This window comes from Mesoplodon densirostris, chromosome 7 (genome assembly GCF_025265405.1).
Source record: "Mesoplodon densirostris isolate mMesDen1 chromosome 7, mMesDen1 primary haplotype, whole genome shotgun sequence".
Lineage (NCBI taxonomy): Eukaryota > Metazoa > Chordata > Mammalia > Artiodactyla > Ziphiidae > Mesoplodon > Mesoplodon densirostris.
This window is the reverse complement of record NC_082667.1, coordinates 103,538,838-103,566,654: the sequence shown is the minus strand read 5'-3', so window position 1 is coordinate 103,566,654 and position 27,817 is coordinate 103,538,838. Positions and strand designations below refer to the sequence as shown.

General features: G+C 35.5%; 1 protein-coding gene across 2 annotated transcripts in view; it reads right to left on the bottom strand.

Moving 5' to 3' along the window:
* Positions 1-27,817, bottom strand: part of ZC3H12C (zinc finger CCCH-type containing 12C) — a 70,686-nt gene that overhangs the window by 25,002 nt on the left and 17,867 nt on the right. For both annotated transcript variants that reach the window (XM_060104556.1, XM_060104557.1), the window contains exon 2: positions 10,898-11,646. In XM_060104556.1, coding sequence (XP_059960539.1) covers positions 10,898-11,646 — 749 coding nt within the window. The remainder of the gene's footprint in view (positions 1-10,897; positions 11,647-27,817) is intronic.

Below are 27,817 nucleotides of genomic sequence, written 5' to 3'. Positions count from 1 at the left end.
TGCTGATTTATTAATCATTGCAACTTCCCAAACAGATTTCTGTAATTCATTGTAGAGCTTATTCCAGACAATAAGATGAAATTAATTTGCAAGCTGTGAAAAGGGCTACTAAGGTCTGGACTGGGGTAACTGACTCCCCATTTCTTCTATGCAGGGACTCCCACTTGGAGTTTCAGACAAATGCACCTTCTAGTGAACTAGAAATTGGAAACTAAGGGGAGCTAAAATGAACACAAATTATCTTGACAAACATATTCTTCATAAGATTTTCACTATCATAACTATTATTCTGTAAATTCACTTTGTCTTGTATCTAATGGGATTATCTTTAATCTCTTCATATATACTACTGCAACAAATTTGAAAACCCCTCAGTTCTACTTTTCTGTCTTCAACAGAAGGGCAATTCCATAAGCACTCAAACTAATATGATATTTGCTAAATCTTATAAAAACATCATATATACTTCCCACTAGAGAACTGAAGTACACTTGCTTATTATGTGCCATTAAATTAGTCACCTGTGATAGTTAACAGATTACAAAGGTGTATTTTGTAATGCAGAGAAAAATTCAGGGAACCACACACTTTAATGTAGCTTGTCTCAATACAGGACCTAGAAGAGAGGGACAATGGGCGAACCATTCCATTTGCTGTGTCTAGGAAACATAATTTCATGTATTATACTTTGTTAAGTTATATACACACATATCATTAACTAGGTTAATCACAGGATAGAAAGTGTTATTTTAGAATTATAACTGTTATATTCCCGTGGTAGACTGGAGCAAATTGAAAACCATGGAGAAATCTAACAAGGGAATGAAGGCATCTACACGGGACTACTTCTTTTTAATTCTTTTCATGGCATTGAAAAAAAAAAGAGAGAGAGAGAAATAAGGAGTCTTTTTCCAATTATCTTTTATTTCCTCAAATTTGATTTTGCTCTAGTTTGAGTATTTGCTTTGAATTAACATATTCCTTTTTTTTTTTTTTTTTTTTTTTGCGGTATGCGGGCCTCTCACTGTTGTGGCCTCTCCCGTTGCAGAGCACAGGCTCCGGACGCGCAGGCTCAGCAGCCATGGCTCACGGGCCCAGCTGCTCCGCGGCATGTGGGATCTTCCCGGACCGGGGCATGAACCCGTGTCCCCTGCATCGGCAGGCGGACTCTCAACCACTGCACCACCAGGGAAGCCCTGAATTAACATATTACTTATAATGCTTGCAAAGAACCTTGGAAATCATAGCTGATTTTTATTTTCTTATATTTATGTAATAAGTATATCCCTTATATGATCAAAGGAAAGCCATTCTTAAAACGTTTTTCCATAACTCATCTAAAATCTAATTGTAACAATCATACCTAGAATGGCATGTTTAGTACTAGTAATAGTAAATTAGCACTACTAATTATTATGACAGTCTTAGTACTATTAATACTACTACTAGCATTACTACTAAATAGAGATGGCTTTTCATGAGTAGGCCAACATAGTGAAAATTAAAGTGTCTGGAATTAGACATGAGTTTAAGTATTTTCTTTAGTACATTTCTGTGTGACCTTGGCAAGTTACTTATTTTCAACCTCAATCTTCTCTTATTTAAAATGGAGATAATCCTGCCTACATTACAGCGTTGTGAGAAATGAACAAGGTAACATCCACAGAGCACTGAGCAGAGTGCCTGGCACATAGAAGACTTCAACAAATATTAGTGCCTTCACTTTCTCATGTCCCTTTGGTCCTAATTTTTAGAAAATGGAAAAGAGCTTGCTTTGGAATGAAAATGAAACCAGTAAAGCTTGAATAGCTTTAATCTCACTACTGATGGTAAACTGTGATTTTTTAGATCAATGTGTTTGATATGTGGAGATCAGTAAACAGTTTTAGTTTTTAAAAAAATAACAAAAATAGATCAAGGTATCAGGGGACTCAAAAAAACAATCCATTGCTTTTTTATAACCTTCGATATATCATCTTTTATTTAAATCAAAAACTTGACCTACAAGTTTGCTACAACCCTTCACTGGAAGAATCAAGTATGATTATAAAACTTCTGTGACTTTAATGGGTCATTATATCAAACTGCATATAATGATAAGGATACAAGTTTGTCAGTGAAGTGCCTACAATGAACAGTATGAGTAAAATGTATACTTTTAAACTAGAAAACCATATTTGAATCTTTAGTACCAAAGTCCTTTAAGTTTAGATATAGTTAGCTTATATAATTATATTAATATAATAATAATAATAGATATTTATCGAACACTAAATTATTAATACACCTAGGTGCGCTTCAAATACTTGATGACTTATTTTTTCAATTTTTAGGCCTGATTGTACATAACCCATGTTGTATACATGAAAATAGATTTTAATTTTAAAGAACTCTTTCAAATACTAATGCATTAGCAATGTTTAATGATTGTTAAGAAGAAATTCTCCTACATCTAACCCATTTCCCTTAAGCAAGGAAACAGGAGTACAGCTGGATATCATCTTCAATATGGAAATAAGAGAATATTTTCCTTCCTATTATTGTAGTCTAATTAAATTTCATATTGTATTTAAGAATCTATAATTCCATATGCTGACTCATGGGCATCTAGAACTTTTTCTTTTATATTGAAGGCTCATAACGAGTGATATATGTCTATTTTGTCACTCTTATAGCTACTGAACTTTTAATCTCTGATCTCTTTCCCACTACACCAAGATCACTTTGAACCTAAACCTAGTGGTCAGGATGCAACATACCCAGAAAACTAAATCCCTTCTTACAGATAAACTCCCTTGTTACAGATAATTTAATCAGGTCTATCAAGTTGTGTTCCAAATAGAAATCCCAGAGGCCCTTCTAGGGAGCAATGAAGGGAATTTTTAAATGGGAAACACAGCCCCCACTTATACCCTCGAATTCAAACGATATTATGTTTTTGTTTGTTTTAAATACTGGGCTTCCTTTTAAGATTTGCAGGATTGTACCACTTCAAAGGAAAATAAAAGTCTGAAAATTACTGATTTAGGACAATGAAAATTTCAACACCAAAATTACAGTGGAAGTCTTAACATGAAAGTTTATTATTACCCTCCAGTTGGTATAGACACAAGAGCAGTGTGGCCAAGAGAATTTTGAGAATGGGAAAGGATAAGGAAAAAGGAAAGTCAAAAGATGTCCTCACCTTGTAAGGTCCATAATTTGAAGCCAAAATCAATAATAGGAAGCACATCTAGCTAATCTAGATCCAAGTGGTCATTAGTCTAAAGATGCTGAACAGAACATACCTGTTAAGTAGATGTAATAATGTATTCAATATTAAGACAGTTAGGAAATGTAAAACTCGAATCACTTTTTTTCCTATTATAATTGGGTGACTTTTCCCATTTCTTACAATCACTAGTTAGGTGATTTATAATTAACTTTATTCATTATGTAATAGGATTATTAATGTTGCTATTTCCTAGGTTAGGGTTTAAATAAGCATATTTGAGATAACAGGAAAGTTTATTGACCATTGGTCTATGAAAATTCATGAATGATGACAGGTAGAAGTATATACTTAGGGTTATAAAGAGATGCAGTGGAACAGAGCTAACATCTGTCTTTGTCAGACTCCACACTGATATAATCAAACAACAGAAAAAACTAGTTCTGATTCTCTGATTCCTTTCATATTACCTAAGGATTTTCTTTAAAACAATAAGAGAAATGGGACACTGCCAACTAACCTGTAAGTAGTACCTATGACACTGACACTCATCTAGAGGGAAATCAAGCTGTCTTTTACTTGATGTTAAGCCCCCACTAAGTTGGAACTTAAAAAGCATTTCACTGAGAGGTTACCCAATAGAAGTATAATGTGAACCACAAATATAATTTAAAATGACCTAGAATAGCACATTTTAAAAAGTAAAAAGTAGGTGAAATTAATTTTAGTAATATATTTCATTTAACTCAATGTATCAAAAATGATCATTTTTACACATATTCAGCATAAAAGTTGTTATATTTCACATATTTTTGTACTAAGTTTTCAAAATCTGGTATGTATTTTACATTTACAGAATATCTTAATTTGGATTAGACACATTTGAAAATCTCAACAGCCACATGTGGCCAGTGGTCACTGTACTGGACCATGCAGATCTACTGCACATAATTTTGATACATTTTTGTTGAGAGCCAAAACCAAATTTGAATGAACCCTGGCAAGCTGTAGTCTCACACCTGTAATCTAAATCAAAAACTTGGACTAGGTGTCCTGGAGGATTTTATTAACTGTGAGACAGGGCTGTACTAAAATGGTAAACAGGCAACAGGACAGCAAACCCATCAAACAATTGAAGGCAAGTTTTGGAGCCCAGGCAAGATGGTCTTCAATATTCTAATTCACAGTGAAAAGAGTTCTCAAGTCCATACAACTTCACAAACAGGATTAGATACATAAAAGCCTTTGTACCTTCAAAAAGATTAATCTAGATAAATAAATCCTACTTATACAGACTGCTAAATTCTGCTCATATTTTATAAATATATAGGCTTAGCCCACAATTCTTGATATAAAGAAAAGTTGTTACAACTTGGGCATTTTTCTGTTCATATTCTGACTCTATAATCTGACTATATCTGATTTCTGTTCAAACTTTAAGAAAATGACTTCAGTGATTTACCTGGAGTGCTTTTCTACACCCCAGTTAAGATTCAGATTTATACAACACCAGCTGGTTTCTAACACGAGTCTTTCTGAGGGGTAGGGGTCGAGCAGATAGTTGTTTTATTTATGTACTCTCTGCCATTAGACTGGTATATAAAAGCAATATTCTTCTTTTTCCAGGAGTTGTCTACAACTTAACTTTTGCATATATTTTCAAATATAAGTAGGTCCCCTTGTCTGCAGTCTTAGTGCTCAAATCCTTCTCTAAATTTCTCTACAGAGTGAACTTTCTTAAACGTAAATGTGATATGCCACTCTTCCCTTGCTTAAATTCTTTTCGTGGTCCCCCATCATTAACACAGAGGCAATACAAGCATGGATCCTACTGGTCAAAAGTGGTCCACCTGAGATTTTTAGCAAACAAAATATCTATCCTAATACTCTGCCCAAACATGCAGCAATAAGGCCTACCCACCAGTTAGGAGATTTTATCTAAAACCAAAAGCCTGGATTCACTGACCAAGAGAGAGGACTTTGCAATGACAGGGGAGTCAGGGTGGGGAGGATCTCAATAGTTTGTTCATATCAAAAAGAGAAGGCTGGTGTGCCTAGCTTCCATTCCACGAAACTGGAGAATTTGTGCTACACATGGTGTAGAGGTAGTGATGAGGCTCTGGGTTTTCTCTTGTTCACCACTCTTATTTCACATATTTGGTAGAAGCTGAAGTAGAAATATGGAGATATAATTTTAATGAAGTCAGGTGACTATGTCATGGAAGCATACTGAAGAAATCAAGGACTTTTAGGAATCCAAGAGCAACAACATCCAACTTACACTCCCATCCTTGACGGCTCACAAGATGGTACTTTGTTAATGGCAGAACAAGTCATCTGAACCTAAAACCATGGGTAAATTAAAACACTGGACTCTCTTAAGGAAAAATGAATTTAAACTACTGGATACATGTGGATAGAGAATAATTCTATACTCCATTGCCAAACTACCTCAGGTTTAATAGAATCAGATTTTGAAGAATTGTAAAGCTACTTAGAGGAAATAAAAATCACAATATCATGAGAATTTCATTTCAGAAATATGATAAATATTACTTATGCTTTGTTTCTGTTTCTATATCTGGAGTATACATTTCATGGTATACTTATATTATGAAGTATCTGCCCTACTATGGAAAGAAGCCTATTTGCTGAATGACCAATTTGCTAAATTACTGAGAGTTTTTTTCATTTTTGCTTTTTTAAGAATTAAAATTAACTGCAGCTTTTTGTCAGTACTTGTTAGTTAGTCCAGTTCCACTAAATATAAATTTATTCTGTTTCATATTTCAAAAAACAAGTACTTTTGTGCAAAAGTTTAGGGCTTTACCTAAACTTATTAGTTTGCTGTTTTCTATTTTTGAATACTTATGTCCTCTTTGCTCTTATACCTCACATTGAAATGCTATCACAAATTATGCTAGACTACGGTCTAGGTATTTGTCAATTCTGAATGAATTGCTTATTCAGCAAACTTACCCAGAACTTCTATCAATGTGGCACATTTTTAAGAGATATTAATAAGCTGAAAGTAGAAGCATGCTTCCTGCAAAGCAACACAGGATTCCTGCAATTTTGGGACCTATGCTGTATATTATGGTTACATGGCTTGTCCCTGGGCAATTTTGGTGTCACCCAGATCTAAGAGCCCAAGTCTTCTTTATGAAACCAGAGAAATCATTGAAAACAATTGATGATATAAACATAAAGAATTAAAATATACCTATAGATCATAGGATGGACTCCTAAACTGCTGTTTGTTAAATGTTGAATAAAAAAACTGAAAAGCTGGCACTTCTTGGTGGCGCAGTGGTTAAGAATCTGCCTGCCAATGTAGGGGACACAGGTTCGATCCCTGGTCCGGAAAGATCCCATGTGCCGCGGAGCAACTAAGCCCATGCGCCACAGCTACTGAGCCTGTGCTCTAGAGCCCGCGAGTCACAACTACGGAAGCCCGCACGCCTAGAGTCCATGCCCTGCAACAAGGAAAGCCACCGCAATGAGAAGCCCGTGTACTGCAACGAAGAGCAGCCCCCACTCACCACAACTAGCAGCAACAAAGACCCAACGCAGCCAAAAATAAATTTATTTTAAAAAATCTGAAAAACTAAGTTTTCATTACATTAGTTATTATGTTATGGATTAAAATACAGAATATAGCTCTTTAATGTAGTAATAACTGTAATTTACTGAGCATCTACTACATGCCAGGCACTTGGTATTAATTATCTTCAATTCTAATAACAAGCTTGCAAGACGAGTTCCTCTTTTTACAATCCTGAAAACTGAGATTGGAGAGTTTAAACAAGTTACTCAGAATCACAAAGGTAGTGTGTAGAGAATTAATTATTTTTTAAAGTCTATTTTGGTAATTTTAATAAAATGCCTTTCTTTCCTACTTTTAATTTACATCTAAAGAATCATTTATATCAGTTCCACTGTTAGCATTTAAATGAAACTAAAATATATTCATCTTATTTGTGGAATATATCTGCCTGAGAAATCAGAAAGGAAATAAAATAGTACTCTATTCTTAACTCATCATTGCATTTACCTATTATAATTTATTATGATGTATATAAATTTATTATATAATAGGTTTGCTAAAGTAACATGAGTACGACATTAACTTAAAAAGTAAAAGCATGGGGCTTCCCTAGTGGCGCAGTGGTTGAGAGTCCGCGTGCCGATGCAGGGGACACGGATTCGTGCCCCGGTCCGGGAAGATCCCACATGCCGCAGAGCAGCTGGGCCCGCGAGTCATGGCCGCTGAACCTGCGCGTCCGGAGCCTGTGCTCCACAACGGGAGAGGCCACAACAGTGAGAGGCTTGCGTACCGCAGAAAAAAAAAAAAAAAAAAAAAAAAAAGTAAAAGCATGTTTTGCTATATTTTATGCAACAGGAAATGGGTAAAATCTCTCTGCATTTTGTTAAATTAAGACTTTGAATCTGAAGTAGATATGCGTTTCTAAATGACTTTTATTACTTTATGTAGATCTCGTAAGTGGCAGAATGTAAAAGTTTACTATGCATTTCCATGAATCCTGGCACTTTCAAAGTTATGGACTTGGTACGACATTTCATTGTGACCGACAGTATAACGCTGCTATAATAAAATTTCCTGTCAACTTGTTCTCTCCTGCAATGCCTGAAGCATCTCAGGTTACATGTCAGATTAAAACATATGATGTGCATTGTCCCATCTTTATAGAAAAAGAAACAGAATGGGGCCAAAATAGCGTAGGGGTGGAAGTGTTTTCTAATTACATATAGTAGATTGCTTGAAATGCCTTAATTATGCCATTTATTTTTGTATCTCATAATGTGGGATAAGTAAAGTTTAGAGTTTTATGCAAATTTTCAGTTATCTAAGTACTTTTCAATTGCCACTGGGAACTAGGTTTCAGTCATGTGAGTTGCTCCAACTGTGACATCATTTATCTAAATAACCATTTAAAAAATTCACTTCTATGGGCTCTAAGTTTTATAAGTCTGATGCTGTTTTTCCCCTCCAAGGTGTTCTTCTGACTATCCCAAAGTGTATTTACCTCCAATGCCAAATTCTCTATTTGTATTTTGATTGTCTCCTCCTTCAAAGAACTTTACTTCAAAAATTAAACTCTCATATTATTGCTGTTGTGGAGACTTTTTCCCCATCCCCTCAGCTTATATAGTTCTGTTCTATATAAAACTAAAAATCCTTTCTCAACTCTTACTCCTCTTTCTTCCCTTCCTCTGTCAACTTTTGAGAAAAACAGTCTAGCTCTATTCCTTCATTTCTTGACATCTTGTAACTGGGTTTCTATCTTTAACACCATATGGCATACTTGAAGACAATGATTTCCTGGCTGTCATGTCCCTGGATCTTTTTTTTTTTCAGTTCTACCCACACGATACTCTCTCCTTAAAGCCTCCACTTCCTTGAGTTGATGGCATTTGTATGTCTCTTGGTTTTACTAGCACTAAACTTTTTTCTAAGACTGGTATTTTTCACACTAAACTTTTTTCTAAGACTGGTATTTTTCACACTGCTCTTTCCCTGGATCATCAGTTTCTTCTACCTCCCAACCTATTGATATCCATACTTTCCATGTTGAATGGTTCTTAACACTGGCTATGCATCAGAAATACCTTGGAGCTTTAAAAATACTATACAGTTATTTGGGCTCTACTATACCCCATTGAATCAGATTCCCCAAGATTCTCCAAGAATCTCCAGATTCTCCCTTTAAGAACCTCTCTGGTGCTTTTGGTATATGGCTATGGTTGTAGGTGTTTCTCCAGGACCTATTACCTTCCTTCATTACTCTCTCGCTTGGCGATTCCATGGTGTTTTGGCTTTACTCATTATCACTCTGCTAAGGTAACTGTTCACTAGTTCTGGATTATTACAAGAAAAAAAAATCATTTCATGGCTAAATTGGGGAAAGATTAGACAACAGAGAGGTTATTTTACTGAAGGACTTCTCAAGATTGTAGGTACACTTCATACCTCTATGACACTTAAGGCCCTTTATACTCCCTTAGAAAGGGTTGTTTGCATTCAAATTTATCTCCTATCTCCTGTAGTCCACTTTAAATATCATGGCCAGATTATCAGTTTAAGGCACAGCTCTACTCTTGACATTACCCTCCTCAAAAATCTTCAATTACCTTTGGATTGGAGCCAAGTTTAAATTCTCTAGCTTGCCATTGAAGGCCTTGGAAGATCTGGCTTGAACATTTTCAGTTTGTTTTTACCTTTCATTATGATGAAAAGTGTATAGACTTTGAAGTCAGACATATTTGGGTTTGAATTATATTTTACCTTGGACAAGTAATTTAAATACTGCAAATCTCATTTGCTTATAAATGAGAGATAACCTTTCCATCAGGTGGAAGCAGTATTATTTTGAGGATTACAAGTTGGTCCTTCTCATACTCTATGCAGAAATGCTGCTATCACCTAAAAAACAGTGGTTCTCAAATTTTAGTAGGCATCATTATTAGTGGGGGTATTTGTTACGAAAGGAGATGGCTCGGCTACACCTTGATCTAGACTTGGTAGGTCTGTGTGTGGACTTGGTAGGTTTCTAGAACTATACTGTTTAATATGTAGCCACAAGCTACATGTGGCTATTAAGCACTTGTAGTATGGCTAGTCTGAATTGCGATGTGCTATAAGTGTAAGATATCTGATTTTAAGACTTAAGATGAAAGAAATAATGCAAAAATATCTCATTAACGATTTTCTTATTGAACACACATCAAAATAATATTTTGGCTATATTAACCTAAATAAAACATATTATTCATATTAATTTCACTTGTTTCTTTTAATTTTTTAATGTAGGTACCAGAAAATTTTAAATGACATATGTGCCTCACATTACATTTCCATTGAACAGCACTGCTCTAGAATGTACACTAGTTAGAACAAGTTCCCCAGATGATTCTTTGACAGCTATCCTCAGGTCACCTTGAGAAACAATATATGAAATGTTAAGCTTTCTGAAAGAAGAACTGATGCCTTTCCATATCTTTATATCCCCACAGTATTCTGAACACTGTGGGCAGTTAACTATATACTAATTGAATTTAGAAGCACTTTACGTTTTTAGCCATCAAAATCCATAAAGAAATTTCTCTGGAAGCTTTGCTTTTGTTTTTTTCCCCCCAGTTCCTAAAAAATTATTTTTGATTTACATTTCTTAAATAGAACAAAAAAAAACCCCTGAAATTATGGCTTTGATTTGTTCCTGAAATCAATAAAAATAATTTTCTCAAAGAACTGGGATTTTATCTTATGGTTATTTGACTTTGTATAGAAATAGGCCATTTATCTCTCTAGGTTCCAAAGTTATTCAATATGATCATACTCAAGTTCTTCAATTAAAACTAATGTTTAACACTATACTGGGAATATATGCTAATTTTTATACCATAGTAATTTATCAGATGAGGGGGAAAAAAAAGACATAACTAGGGAAAAGGAGGTCTTTTATTTAGGGACAAATGAGGTAAGAGTGGTTGATCACTCTGGAAGTAGAGAGAAAACTAAGAGAGACACAATTAGAAATATGGAAGTTAATGTTGGGATGCAGAACAACCTTGACGTTAATGACTGTTAGAAAAGAAACAGTCACAAAATTAGAAATATGTTTTAAAGACTATTTGGTAATAATGAGTGAAGATTTCCCCACTTACCTCATCGCCACATTGCTGCCATCGATAACTATTGGTCTCAGATTTTCCCCATCATCTGTTACAATCTCTTGCATCGGAGATTCAGACCGCTGAGATTCCAGGGAAGACGTTTCCCTCATTATACTGTTAATTGTACTAACTGTTTGTTCAGCCTCACTTTTATTTCCAAGTTTGACAAGTTCTCCCAAAATATCATTGATTAAAGCATCGGTACCAAGTTTGTTTAGCACAAGCTGAACCTGTTCTTCAGAATAACCTAACTTCAGTGCAAACTCCAGTTTTGTTTGGTACTCTCGCACCACATCAGGAGGTTTCCTCACTTCCTTGGTTGGCTGAGACTCTTCAGGTTTAAAGTCTTGCAAAATTTCACTGTGTTTGAGTATGTGAGGCTCTAAACACGGAGACCTACATAGTTGTCTGTGAGTCTTGGTTAATAAGCATGGCTCTACTGAAATGCTACTCAATTGTTCTGACTCATTATCAGAATTTGTGCTTTCTTCAGAGTCACCAGAGCTCGCATTCTCTTCAGACACCTCTTTTTCTTCCTTCCCGGAATTAACTTTATCCATTGTTGGTTTTTCTACCATTGACCAAGGTACAGATGTACTTAAATGTGGGTCAGTGCTCTCCACATAAAGGTGGCCTAGGTCATGCCCCAGATGATCCTTCAAGCCCATGAAGCTGTTATGTGTACTTGACTCCACTTTGCTGTTTTTTCTGTATTCTTGAATGCAAAGCACCCCGTATTCCTAGAGAAAAATGTAAAATATTTAGAATTTCATATCTACTGAATGATATTTCAGTATCATTTCTATTTCAATAAAGAAGTTGGGAGAGAATTACCAAACTATTGAATATCAACTTTGTTTGATATCAAACAAAGTTTGATAAACAAACTTTGTTTGTTTACCCAGTTTTGTCTGACTCCGAAACCCATGCTTTCCCCACTATATCATGCTGCTTCTCAATCCTGATGGAAGAGATTTTCCCACAGTTAGAAGGCCTAAGTTTCTATAGTGACACACAGAATATTATAAAAAAAAAAAACCTGTTTTAGATGTGCTATGACAGGTTATGTACATTTTCTCTAAAATAATTCACAAAAATTTGGAAAAAAAATTTTTAAAGAGAAAGCTATGTGAAAAGGAAAACATTAACTTATTATAATTTAAAAGTTATTGTTAATTTGGATCAAGCGTAACAACAATCTAAAGACTTTCAAAAATGATTTAGAGTACTACTGCTATGAAAGAGCATACATTCTACAACAGCCAACAAGGAATGAAATAATTACAAAGTGAATTATATTCCACTTAAGAGATGAATAGTTTTGCCCTAATAATCTTTATTTTGTAAATCCTGACCACAGTAACAGAATACAACACTGTGCTACCCTTATTAAGTGCCAAGGGCTACAATCTATTTCATTCCAGGGGAAAAAGCTCTTATTCTATGCACATTTATAGAAAGCATAGGAATGGAATATTCCTATAATTATATTTGCTGATAAATAAAATTAGCAAATAATTAAGTACACTGAATAAATGTTATCTTAATTTCTTGAATTTTATGGCAGAAAATACTTCTGTATTATATTAGGTAATTAGCTAATTATTATCTGCATTTGGTTAAAAAGTCATCTTTTATTCTACTTTCCCCCTAGAGGAATGCTTTTACTGTTTAAAAGGCTTTGGCTGTTTTACTGTTTTCCTAAAAGTCTACTGGGAATAATTGTTATTTCTCTACCAGGAACAGGTTAGCAAAATAAAATTATTTTCCCTTGTGCTTCATTGTAAGGACTATATGCACATCAGTAGTTTACTTATTAAGGCAATTCCAGTGTTCTACGCATGGATAACATTAGTAAGCCAGTGGTAGCTGAATATGAGACTGTCATAGAACACCTATTTAAATAACCTAAAAAAGAAAATTGGAAAAACATTTTATTCTACAGTTCCTCAACATCTTATTTACACTAGAAAGGAGCTATTATATAAATGTTAAGAGAAAATGCTAAGTGATTTTCTAAGAAGTTGCACATTTGAATGCATTAGAGTGAACTTATTAGAGAGTGCAGTATTTCTATACAGTGAAATAAATTGTATTAACTATGGTAAATAATAGAGAACAGAGCGTGGAATCTTTAGCTTGATAACAGTACTCTTAAAATTCCTTCAGTGTAGAACTCCTACACACTTCTACAGGAGTTTCTTCAGTTTTATCCCTTGAGAAGACAGATAAATTTAACATCATTGTTCTACTAATATAGCATTCATTAGTTTTAAAGAAACATCACACTCTCCTGGCTCCTGACTGCACAACTGATAAAAAGAAATTTTCCTTGGGAGACCTCTATATCCATCTGCTCCATTACGAAGCTGTAACCATTTCAATTTTTTTCTATTAATATGGATATGCATGAGCCCAATTATTAGAATTAAAGGAAGCAGTTTTGAAAGCAAATCTTAATACTCAGTGATTTATTAACTACTGTAATATACTGACACCATAATGCAAGCAACAAATCACAACAGCATCCTAATAAAGGGATACAGTTAAAAAGAAAAATCTGCACTGTGTCCTTGGTAGAGCTCCCACCAAAAGTATCTTAAACAAGGAAAACCTATTGGAAGCTGGGCTGCCTGGCAACCAGAGCTGGTTGCTAAGCGGCAGTCTTTTAACGTGCCATCATGAATGCTAGCACAGTAAAAGAATAATTTGGTATGAACAAAAGCCTATAAAAGAGACTGGGACTTAAGTGCGTCTGGTTTACCATCTGAGAACAATGCAGCTGCCAAACCAATCTGGAAGCTCCGACATCATTGTTCTGTAAACCCCACAATCTGCTCTGACTGCAGGAAGTGTATTTAACGGGCAACATTTTTGATCTCCCCTGAAAAGTTTGGATTTTGCATAAGTGCTGTTGTGAGATAATTTTTCAAGATAATGACTCACTGACCAAACCCCTGAATTGAACTAAGAAATATTATTTTAATATTGAGCTGTAGTGTTTTTCTTTTGGACTGTTTTAAACAAGATTAATACTTTATGAAAAATAGAGCCGGTGGGGAACATTAGAATGAAATGTTATGTTTAAAGAATAGTGAATTCTTAATTTCCACATTTTTCAAAGAAGCAAAACCAGATATTATAAAGTTTTTAAACTGAAAATTATCCACCCTAAAAACGTATTGGGTTGGTCAAAAAGTTCTTTCAGTTAGTGAATACGCTGTTCAATAAAGTTCTTCATGAACATGAAAAATGTCTGCTATTTTTACCTAAAACTAAACAAACTTTTTGTCCAGCCCAATATTTAAATCAGTATCACTTTCAGTCTAATATTTAAAAAGTGTTGGTTATATGGCTATAATGATTAAATAGGGAGAAAAATGGGATTATCCATTGTTTACTTTTTATAATATTAAACTAGATAAAACTCATTTGTATTCAAATGTATTTAGTGAATACCACACACCTTGAACTTGTGATAATTCGTATAATTTATATATACTATTTAAATATAATGTTTCCAAGTGAGCTAACATGATTTTTAATATTAGGTATAAGTGTAAGCTTGATTTACACTACTTCAAAAAATGTACACCTAATTTTGTTAGGCAAAATAACTTTTCTTTCAAAATATTTTGGTTGAACTTTTTTTTCACACTGACAGGCCTCTCTTCATCTTCCAGATTTCACTGGATAACTTTCTTTGAGGTAACCAATGTCATCTTGTACTAAACAAGCAGTTAAATAATTTTTAGTTCCTATAAACCAACAGACTATAAGGACAAATAAGTTCAATTACCAGGCCTATAAGCTGCATATATTTTCTCTATTACATAATATAAATTTGAAATAACTTATTTTTATTGACTCAAATGGTAAAGATTTGGTTTTTAAAACTTTAATCTCTAAAATTCTTCCTTATTCACTTGTAATTAGTAAAAGATCACCCTTCACATATATACAATGGAATATTACTCAACCACAAAAAGAAACGAAATTAAATTATTTGTAGTGAGGTGGATGGACCTAGAGTCTGTCATACAGAGTGAAGTAAGTCACAAACAGAAAAACAAATACTGTATGCTAACACATATATATGGTATCTAAAAAAACAAAAATTGGTCATGAAGAACCTAGGGGCAGGATGGGAATAAAGACACAGACCTTCTAGAGAATGGACTTGAGGACACGGGGAGGGGAAAGGGTAAGCTGGGACGAAGTGAGAGAGTAGCATGGACATATTTACACTACCAAATGTAAAACCGATAGCTAGTGGGAAGCAGCCGCATAGCACAGGGAGATCAGCTCGGTGCTTTGTGACCACCTAGAGTGGTGGGATAGGGAGGGTGGGAGGGAGGGAGACACAAGAGGGAAGAGATATGGGGATATACGTATATGTATAGCTGATTCACTTTGTTATAAAGCAGAAACTAACACACCATTGTAAAGCAATTATACTCTAATAAAGATGTTAAAAAAAAAGATTGCCCTGAATTAATATGGCACTAAAAAAAAAGTCAATATTTTGAAATCATTCAACAAAAAATTAAATTTTAAAGCTGACAAAAGTCTTAAGATATAAAAGCTGACAAAAATATCTTCATAGGCTGCAGTACTACTTAATGCAATGTGTAAAACTTAACAAGGAATTATTACATCTTAGAACAAAGAATGGTATGTGATCTTTATTTTTGTTCAGTGTCTTAAAAATGATCAATATAAAAAAATCATCAATATAACTTTGAAAATGATTAACAAAGACTACAATAACAGCACAAAATTTACTATTACATGCAAGGGAGAAAACACTTTTCTCCTTAAATTTTTAAATTAGACTTTTAAGTTTTGCCATTTACTGAAATGCAAACACATATAAATAATCTTTAAATTAATCAACTATTAACAAGAGTAATTTTCCTAATTTAATGAAGCAGCCTAGAGAAAGTTTCACACACAAAGTAGGTCAATGTTTATATTCCTATAGTTATCAAAAAACTCCAAGAATACGGCTTAACTTTTAGGTTATCAGAGACCTATTATAATTGGCCTTTACACTATATTCATGAACACAAAAGGTACTGAGCAAACATATATTGGTCTGAAAACAGATTTCTGTGCTTACAGAGCTTTAGATTTCCTCCAAATATTGTACTAGAAACTAAAACAATTTTTCTTGTTGAAGTCCTAATAAGTTAAAAATCAAATAATACTATATGTTGAAAAAGAACTAAAAGGTCATGCTATAGATGACATTTATAGATGATAAAGTGTAACCAATTATTTTAATTGCCAAAAAGAAGCTTTATACTAGCTGAAAGCAGATTATATGATATAAAGGCTATTAACTAGAAATTTGTTGCATACACAAACATTCCCCCATTTAGTGAGATTTTCTGAAAGTTCTCATTAGATAACTTAGATAATCCTTCATCTCAAATCCAGTAAATTTTTTTTATTCTAAAAGCATCATATTAATCAAGAATATTAGACCATAAACTTGTTAAATCAATGTTTGTAACATCAAGCTACAATGCCATAAAGTGGGTTCTGATTGTTATCCAAATGGTAATAGCATGAGAACAATGAAAATAAAATAATGAATATGTAATAAATACCTACTGCTGTAGTCTCTGTGTATTTAATTACCACTGTATTTTAGTGAGTGCTGTTGTCTGCATCTCTCTAGCTAACAAAAGAAGGATGTCCCTTTGAACAGATTGGTTAATGCTCTGGGGCAACAGATGTCTACTGGAACTGCAGGAGACCAGCAACTGGTGGCCTGCCCATCTTCTGAAAACTTTCAATAGACTTATGCATATGTTCACACAATAGGGCATGTGGTAGAAATGAAAACCTCTTTTTAACCCTTTATGCTCTTTCTTTTCCTCTCAACTGATAGATGAAAGTCTTTGTCTCCTCCCTTCCCCATTACAGATCTCTTGAAAGCAACAGTTCTCCAAGTGACATCTTCAATCTAATATCTGAAACTAATGTAAGCAAAAAAAAAAAGGGGGGGGGGAGAAGAAATTGTGAACTATACATGAGTACTGAAACTGCTGACAAAGCAATTGAATACTTAATCATCATAATTAAAACAAGCTGAAACATCTAATAGCAATCCATCTCCCCAAGCTAGATTTTTAAGACAATGGAAAAATCTATTAAATCTTACTATCATTTTACAGAACCTAGGTCTGACAGTGACACCTTAAGAAACCTAAGAATGTGACAAGAAGATAAAATCTAAATTCATTGTTTATCAAAATATCAGAACACGCTATAACTTATCTTTAAGTACAAACGATTACATGACATGCCTAATGCCTTGTGAATGTTTATGAAACTGTAATTATTTATATAACTCCAGAATATAAAAATGTAAAAAATCTGCTTCACAGACATATTTTACAGAAAGAATTTAATTTTCTGGTATTTTGGCACTATGTAATAATTTGTAGGCTTTCATTTGAGGTGCATTCTATCCTTAACAGAGTTCAAATTAATATCCTGAATACTTAGCAAAGTTTTACTTCCAAGGCATTAAGTAGCACATATACTCACATTCGCAGGAAAATACAAAGACATTGGTTTCTGTAGCAGCTTCAGCAGTAACTCCTTAACACAATTTTAGCTGCAGACTTCCAGGCAAGCAAGAAGAACAATGAATGGGTGAACAGATGGAATGGCAATGTCTTTGCTTAACCTATTACCGAGTGGAATAACAACCAATCATAGGCCGGGAAGCTCACAATTAGTCGGCCAGGCAGATGCAAGCCAACCTCAGCACCCTGCGTCAGGTTTGCAGGTTTCTAAGATAAGCAAGTTGATGTCATTCTCGGGTCTGCCCCGGGCAGCATGTGTATTAACGAGGGGTGTGCGGCAACAATAGGCCATACAAAGCTGTAGTAGGCAGCTGCTCTTTGAGAGCAGAGCCATGAGGGAGCAGGCTGCCAACAAGAAACACCTGGCTTGGGCAGACCAGCTTTTCCTCCTTGGTTTTAAACAAAACAAAGAAACCAATTATATTTTAAAGTAGTAAAAGTTGCATGTTTCCAAAAAGTCAAGGCTATCCTCTAGTCTATTAGCTTTTTGTTTCTGAGAAATAAAGAAAACAAGGTGTGTCAAAGTAGCAATTAACTACTGCAGCAATCCCTTTTCTTTAATAAATGATTTACTGGTGAAATGAGACAGAGATTATAGCAAAGCTACTTCCCTGGAAATACTGGGAAATATAAAATATTTGTAAGTATTGGTTCATTTGTGGCAAGAGAATAAAACAAACAAAAAAAGGGATGATGAAAATAAGATTGCAAAAGAAAAAGGTTTAAAAGCGTACAAACAGAACTGATTTTTTAAAGTTCATAAGATGAAACAAGTTTGGCCAAATTTGTGCCAAATGAGTCATCTAAACTTAATATTTAGACAAAACTACTTAACTTCAACCTAAAATCACCAGAACTACCCACTTTATTTATGTCAAATAACAGTGTAAAATTTTTTTATTATGGATACTGGTTAATCATGTAATTAAATAAAAGCAAAATCGTTCATTATGTTTTGATATACATGATGTTATTTGTTATATTTGTGTTTCATAAAATTTGTAAGATGTAATACTCAAATTTCAGTTCAGGAACGGGTTAACTTTACAAAGAAGAAACATTGTAATGCTTTTAAAGGATATGAGTATACAAAAATCAGTTCTGTCAGTGAGGAAGCTTGTCATCCCTGATTTATTTCAAAGTTCCAGACTACAGTATTTATAATGTTATGGACTACTTGCTTTTGAGAGCTGCATAAATTGTATCTTGAGTGACCTCTGATTACAGAAATTCAATCAAAATTTAAACACCATCAGGTGTTGTGATACTAATTCCTCACTAAAGAAAAAGGCAATCTAAAGCAGTTCTACTACCTACTTATGTGATGTAGAACACACACACACACACACACAGGTCTTCCCTTTTCATTCCAGTGCAAATTAAAAGAGTGAAAGAAAAAGCTCGTCTTAAAATACAATTTTCTGAGATAGGCTGATTTATGCAGAGCCTGGGCTTTCCCATTATATAATCAAGTACCCTAAAGGTATAAAATTTGGTTAAAGCACCCCAAACAATCTCAAACAATCTAAATCAGTTTCTCTTCTCACACACAAAAACAGAGGCCACTCACATTTAGGACCATGTGACAATACTTGGAAAAAAAGTTAATGTTGGTTGGGACTCTTGGGCATGTCCTTATTGTGCCCAGTCAAATGTAAATGAGAGGTACTCTATTTACAAAATAAGAGAAAAATCTACTCTAAATGGTTAAAATTTTTCAGTTGCCTCACCGAAAACATTCCTTATGCCTACTAAACGCCTAAAAATTATTGCTGTTTCCAGAAAGAAAACTAAAATACAAAGTATGGTATTTGTAGATCACCATTTGTCTATAGATATTTTTCCTCAGCAAGAGCTTAATATTCCATGAAAGTATGTCATTCCAAAAATGTTAGAAAATTAAAAAATCTGTGAAAGTATTTTTAAACTAAATGTAATTATTAGATTCTGAATGTCAAACTAATTTCTAAAGGAAGAACTATTCTTTTTCTGCCAAGGGTTACAGTAATGTTTTTGCAATAGTTACACCCATAGCCTAATTCCATAAGCCCACAAAAGATCAAGATAAAGCATTTCTAATATTATAGTTTATTGCAAGGTATAATGTGAATTACATAGAGTTCAAATTTTATGTCTTGAGTAAGCATATGAACATCACAGAAATCAAGTTAGAATTTCTTTTGTTGGTGTGGTAGTCATTTTTTTCGTTTAATTTCATGAGTAAAAAGTTATCATCAACTCTGAAAAAAGTAAGAAAGATAAATCAAGGCCACTATTATGGTTAGTAAATGTACTTCTGGTAAAACTGAGTTTGATTAAATAAGATTAAGATGAAAAATATGACATATATTCATGCAAAGTAGTTACAACTAAAACCTAATAAAACTTAAGCTATGTACTGACTAGAGATAGCGAGGTAAATATTTATGAATTTACATTAAAATCTTTTCCCTTTTGTATATAAAAAAGACACTCTTTAGTATGAATAGACAGTCCCTCTTTCCCTTGGGCTTTCTTTCTTCTTTTTACCTCTTTGCTACTATAGTTACTACTTTATAGCTTTAATTCAGGAGGAGGAGGAATCTTCTCACTAATTCCTGCCACTGTGAACACAAAGAATGAGAGAAAACTACCCAAGAGCTCAGCAGGAAGCCTGATCCCTAGCACTGGATTAAGCTTTTTTGCAAACAGCAAATAAAGGCAGTGATCTGAAAAAGCTAATCAGATCCTGCTGTGGTATTTAGACTACCTTGGTTGCTAGTATTGGATAACGTTAAGCACATTAAAACATCTGTAGGTGAAAAAGGCCCTTGCCTGCCTTTCTTAGTCACATGGCCCTGGTCCACTTCCCACTGCAGAGAAAACGCAAACAGCTGTACTGGGCTGTCTGGGTCACTGCAATAAATGACTGAGCACAGGGCACAGTTATGACAGTGTGGTTTTAGTGATAACACTAAAATCTGTCAATGTCAAGGGCTTTTCTAAATTTGAAAATTCAACTGTTTGCTGAGGTATGAATGTGAAACATGTGGGTTTTGATGCTAGTGTTGGAATCAATTCTCTTTGTCAGCAGTGATCCAAGCCGCCTTCCCGGGTACCTTTCTCCGAATATGGATTTGTTCTCCTTCAATCTACAATTCTTTTCATCCTAAAACACCTCCATAGAAGTAAGATTATTAAATCAAATTTTCCCAATTGTCCCCAGAAGATTGAAAGGTTAAATTTTTAACCAAAAGCTCTCATTATTTTTGATAAAAAAAAAAAAACCAACCAAAAACCTAATTTATACACATGGTGTAAAAGAATGGAGTAAAATCAATTAGGCACTAACTCTAACCTCTGAAAGTTATCATATTTAGTAAATCAGATGGACATGAGAGCTTTAATATATTTCATTTCCTTAGGCTTAGATTACCTTCATTTCTTAACTTATCTCCTTCCTTGAATGCCCCCTAAGTACATCCCTGCCAAAGTAATTTTCAATGACACCACGCTTAGGTTTAAAAAAAATCTCAGCAGATCACATCTCTGGTCCTCTGTTTTGTTTTCAAGATTCTTACAACCAGAGCTCCTCTAGCCCTGTATTCTTATTTCCCACTTCAATTGAGGTGAAGGAATAGCAAAAGTGAAGTCACAGATGCTGAGACAACTGTCCCTTCACCCAAGTGTTCTCTTGCACAACCTCACCTACCCAGATCACATCTGTTGTTCTAAGCCCAGCACAAGGCTTATTTTTCTATAGAAATCTTCTTGGACCAGTCTGGTTTTTATTGAACTTCTATAACATTAATAGTCTGTACTGCACAATATAGCACTTATTTATGAACCAGGCTGTAAGCTTCTTGAGGGCAGATCCATTTAATCTTTGATAATCCACACAGCAAAAAAACCTATATGGTACCCAGCAGTGTGTTGCTATCTAGAAGACATCTGAGTGAAAAACAGGACCAGTAAAAAACAGGCTCCAGCAAATTTGAATGCAGGCATTCATATGAACAAAATGCTCCCTGCTAGTTTTTATTTCTCTTTGTGACAGGGTGAGCTTATCAAAGAGCCCGCAGTGATTTGCAATGTTCCTGTAGCCCTGGCTCTGCCGCTGGGGCTGCTTTCAACATTCAAGGCAGCTGTGAAATTGAGTGAGCTCAAGCCTGGCAGGGATGAGAGGTCTTTTCCTGCAGTCTCCTTCTCTGGCTTCAGTTTCCTAACTAGAGTGGCATCCCTTGGAGTAACGCTCTGGCCTCTTCCGCCTCACTTGAGGATGACTTACCTGAGGGGTAAGTCTGGGAAGAGGAGTTGTGTAAGCAAAGTGCAGCCCCTTCCTCTGCACATTTCTCTTGGGATCTGCCCAGGTGCAGACAGCACACAGTTGCTTTGCTCTCCAGCACTGCCTGAGATTGGATGACTACATCTTTTTAATTTGGGGGTTCAATGTTGCTAAGTCCTTTATCCTGTGCTCTTAAGTCATGTTCTGCAATAGCTCCATCAAAAAAAGAGATGGTATTTTGATGTCCATCTACCTGGCTCCTTTGTTTATTTCTCAATTGGTTCAGAACTAAGGCAGGAAAAAGACCCCCTCAAACAATGTTCAGTAATAATAAGTTTTGTTATAAAGAACTATTAAGGAAAAAAAGGTGATGAAAAGACTTACATAAATTAACAGACCACGTTAAAACTACGTATGAAGGGATAAAGTTAAAAAAAAAACCAATTCTGTGACAAAGAAAGAAGATAATGCTTCTTCAAGTCAAAATTCTTAGGGTTTGATTATAAAAATATTTCAGTGCCGTATCACTAAGAGCAGATATCTTTCAAGTCTCTCCAGGGTTCAGAGACAAATAGGAAATCCACAAAAACAGTATTTCTTCTCAGTGGTCTAAAAATAAAGAAACTTTTCTATAGTCACTTTAAGTGACAATATAACCCATATCATTATTTGGGTTATATTTTCAAATATTTCCCAAAGATTAGCTTCCCATTTAGTTTTTTTTTTTTTGGCGGGGGGGAAGCTTGCGGGATTTAATTTCCCTGACCAGGGATCAAATGGGGGCACACAGCAGTGAAAGTGCCAAGTCCTAACCAGTGGACTGCCAGGAAATTCCCCCCATTTAGTATTTTTAAAAATTCAAATAAACAAGCAAGTCTTTTAAAAAGATGATCTTCAATTCCTATATAACTTGTAAATACTCAAGGAATGAGAAATTTTAGAAAAGCTCAGAGAATACAAATGACATCCAAAAAATGCTGATGTACTAGGTTGCTAAAGCAGCTAATGTGTGGCGGAGCAGGATAGAGAAAATTCGTGAGGAAAAAAGGACATAGATGATCTTAGAAGAAGTATAAAGCACGATATCATCCACATTAACAAAACACAGTTATATTAAGTACAACTAAAACTGAGGAAAAGCTGACCAAAACTGTGTAATTTTATATAAAATATATGCAAGACACATTCTCTGCATTATAACACAGGTGGATGGTAGTTAAATGGCACTTTGTCTCTGACAATAATGATAAGATTTACAACATCATTCTCCAAGCCTAGTCAGAACTCAACCCATCTCTCCTTTTGATGCCACAGCACTGTACCTCTCACTCCTGACAGCACCCCTCACTTCCCACCTGCGCGAGCTCATGTGTGCACATCATTTCATCTCAGGCTGAGTGTACCAGCTGAGGACGGTGCATGTCTTATTCTTCTTCGGGTATTAAATAACTCTATTTAGCAAACTAACTTGACCAAAAGTTTAAGTGAAATTGACAGATTCAGGCTATAAAGAATAATTGTATCAGACAGAATTAAAAGAGGACTCTATTATTAGAGGTCTCTGTTCTTGCTAATGGTCTAGAAGACATGTAATGGTACATTAAATGTAAGGGAACTCAGGAAAAAATATATAAAACATGGTATACAGCAAATTATGACCCAATAAAAGTTCTTTGTTAATTATAAGTTTGATCTAAGTATAAATTCTTGCTAATAATCAAGACAGATAATAGCTCCTTACACACCAACACCTATAGCTGAGAAAATGAAATGCTTGAGTTAGTACTTCCAATGGTCCTCATTCTACTGATTTTAGACAATTGTCTCAGTGTGCAAGAAACTGAAAAACTTTGAGAGGCTAACAAAACGAATGGTTGTGTTAGAAAATGCTCAGTCAAATTAGCACAGAAGTTCACAACACAATTTTTCTTTACAGAGTTCTATTCATATCAGAGGATGATATAGTAATTTAGACATTAAATTTAGAATTCTGAGCATTTAGGACAAGATCCCTTCTAAATGCAAATCATCATATACTATAAGTTAAATCTAGACTATGAATCATCCTAAACAGCTGCCAAAACAATTCAACTATAAACTCTAACAGGCCAGAGATTCTTGTGTTTTGTTTTCTGCTGTATCTCCAGCAACTAGCAGAGTGCCTGGCAAACAGCAGGTGCTTAATAAATATGTGCTAAATGATAGCATTTCAATAACTGGGCCAAAACCTCTTTTCCACATTTATTTGTTCTTTACACATCCCTTCACATAACCTACACTCCAGACAAACACAGGATTTAAAGCAGTGGTTCTCTTAATTTGGCTGCACACTGGAATCCTCTGGGGAGGTTTAAAATATACTGGTGTAAGAGTTTCATCCCTAGAGATGTTTATTTATTTATTTTTTGGTCTGGGTGATTCTAATGTATAGCCAAGTTTAAGATTCTTTCTTCTAAAATACCTTTCTCCATAGTTTCACAGGTTAAAATCTTATCTACTCGTATTGAACATTCAGCTAAAATCCCAACTCTGCCATGGAACCTTTCCCGGAACACTGTTAAACTTATTTTTGGATTATTTGAGTTTTGCACAGGGCCTGGCATAAGGTTAGGAATTGATAAATGTCTGAGTGGTAAATAACTCTGGGAGCATGGCACATAGCAGAAATGCAGTAAATATTTATTGAAAAAATGATGTATAGTTGGTCCCCGTTATCTGTGGATTCTGTACTTGCAAATTTGCCTACTCACTAAAATTTATTTGTAACCCCAATAAATCCTCACGGTGTTTACAGTCGCCCCACGGCCATGTGCATGTGCAGAGAGGTGGAACATTTGAGTTGCCAGACAGGCATTCCAGCAGAGGCTGAACAAAGCCCTCATGCTGAAACAAGTGTCCTAAAAAGGGCTTGTTAGTGCTATGATTGTTGCATTTTTGTGCTTTCTGTTGGTGAATTTGCTGTTTAAATGGCCCCCAAGTCTAGTGCTGAAGTGCTATCTAAGTGCAAGAAGTCTGTGATGTGCCTTGTGGAGAAATATGCGTGTTAGGTAAGCTTTGTTCAGGCACGAGTTACGGTGCTGTTGGCTGTGAGTTCAGTGTTAATGAATCAACAGTACATATTTAATAAAGTGTCTCTAAACAGTACTGCATGTACAACAAGGTTATGTATTGATTGGTCCATGAAAATGTTCTGACCGGAGGCTTGCAGGAACCTAATCCCGTATTTCCTCTAGAAGCAATGGTTCAGTATTTGCAGTGACTTCATAGAACATAACTACAGTTGCCCCTTGAACAACAGTGGGTTTGAACTGCATGGGTCCAGTTATATGTGGATTTTTTTCAACAGATACATAAGGACTATGTGATTCTTGGTTGGTGATCTGGGGATGCAGAACCCTGGATAAGGAGGGCCAACTGTGAAGTTATACTCGGATTTCTGACTGCACAGAGGGTCGCTGCCCCTAATGCCTCTGATGTTCAAGGGTAAACTGTTCAAGAAAAACAAGATTGACTGTAATTTCATCCTCTCTTCAGAACTCTTAGTGATCTTACCTGTAATTTTTAATGCCAGTTTCATTCAGCAAACGGGCACCTCCTAGGTGCCAGGTGCTGGGGATACAGCAAGAACAAAGCCAGTCTCTTCTCTCACCAAACTCACAGAGGGAGAGAATGTAAACAGTAAATACATGTCAGGTGATGGTAAATGCTATAGAGAAACTTTTAATCAGGGAAGGCCTTTATGATAGGGTGGTATTTGTACAGATACCTAAATGAAGTGAAAGGACTGTGTAACAGGAGGAGGGAGGGTTAAGTACAAAGCCCAGAGATGAGAGCGTTCACAGGACAGCAAGGTGGCCAGTATGACTGGCAGCAAGTGAGCAAGGGGAGGAGTCAGCAAATGAGGTCAGAAAGGTCAAGGTCAAGACAAGCTATGTCATGCAGAGCTTTGAAGGGCAACGCACCTCAAAACTTTACGCAGTGTGGGAATCATATGAGAATCTTTTGCATGTATATGCTTCCAGCTACTTAAGAATTAGTTTGACAAGTTTTAATAGAAAAGCTGCTGTTGGGAGTTTGATGGAGATTGTGTTGTAGTAATCCTTGCTTAAAAAAGCACTACTGATTTACTATATTGTTTAATCAAGAATAATTGATTGAAATTTCCTCTTTCAATACAGTTCCTAGATTTCTTTTTTTTTTTAAAGATGTTGGGGGTAGGAGTTTATTAATTAATTAATTTATTTTTGCTGTGTTGGGTCTTCGTTTCCGTGCAAGGGCTTTCTCTAGTTGTGACAAGCGGGGGCCACTCTTCATTGCGGTGCACGGGCCTCTCACTATCGCGGCCTCTCTTGTTGCGGAGCACAGCCTCCACACGCGCAGGCTAAGTAGTCGTGGCTCAGGGGCCCAGCCGCTCCGTGGCATGTGGGATCCTCCCAGACCAGGGCTCGAACCTGTGTCCCCTGCATTAGCAGGCAGATTCTCAACCACTGCGCCACCAGGGAAGCCCCCTAGATTTCTTTGTAGGGGGCTTATAAATTTCTTTTTAAACTTGTCTTAAACTATTTTGCTTTTGTTCTTGCTGTGAATGGAGGTTTTTTCCTTCCCTTATATTTTCTAACTAGTTATTGTTGGTGTCTAAAAAATAATTATTTTTATTGTTGTACATAAAAACTTTAGTGAACTAGGTATCTCAGTGAACTCAATGTTTCTATTAGTGTTTCACTGAGGTTCTTGGGTTTTCTAGGCATATATAATAATGTAAAATCATCAGATTGCCTCTTCCTTACCAATTTTTACATTTCTTGCTTCATACTTTTGTCTAATTACACTGTAATGTTAACAATGGTTATTTTGTGTCATTCCTGATATTAATGGGAATGTGTCTAGTGTTTTATTATTAAGCATTATATTGATGACTGGTTAGGTTGTACACACATATACATATAAAACATACACATCTATCACGTTGGGCAAATTTACCTCCTCATGCCTCATCTGTTAAAAAAAATACACATACACACACACACACACACACACACACACACATAAATAGTTGTTTTCAAATTTAATGAGCTAATACATGTAAAACACTTGACACCTGGAACAGTGCCAGGCACACAGTATGCACTAAGTGTTAGCTGTATGTAATTATATGTTTATATACAACTATACATTTACACACCACACAATATGTAGCCTTTAAGAAGTCACTTACAGAAATGTTTTCCTCTTACATGAAAGATTTAAGAAAAAAATTAAAAATGTGTATTGCATTAAAATGATATATTAAGGGCTTCCCTGGTGGCACAGTGGTTGAGAGTCCGCCTGCCGATGCAGGGGACACGGGTTCGTGCCCCAGTCCGGGAAGATCCCACATGCCGCAGAGCGGCTAGGCCCGTGAACCATGGCCGCTGAGCCTGCGCGTCTGGAGCCTGTGCTCTGCGACGGGAGAGGCCACAACAGTGAGAGGCCCGCGTACCGCACAAAAAAAATTAAGACGATCATACAATTTATTCCTTGAGTTACTAATATTGTGAACTATATTAACAGATTTACTAATATAGAAACATGATTACATTTTGGAGGATTATACTGTATATGCTGGTATTTCCCTAGGAATTTTTACATCAATAATCATAAGACTGGGGCTTCCCTGGTGGCGCAGTGGTTGAGAGTCCGCCTGCCAATGCAGGGGACACGGGTTCGTGCCCCGGTCTGGGAAGATCCCACATGCCGCGGAGCGGCTGGGCCCGTGAGCCATCGCCGCTGAGCATGCGCATCCGGAGCCTGTGCTCTACAAAGGGAGAGACCACAGCAGTGAGAGACCCGCGTACCAAAAAAAAAAAAAAAAAAAAAAATCATAAGACTGGCTTGTCATTTTCTTTATTTGCTTTGCCACATTTGGGTACCACTATTTTGCTGATGTTAGAAAAGGGATATGGTATTCCATCCAAACTTTTTCTCAATGACAAACCAATTTCCCCACGTAACAAAGGGAATTAGACTAGACTGGGCCATGTGTTCCTATACAGGCAGCACTATTTC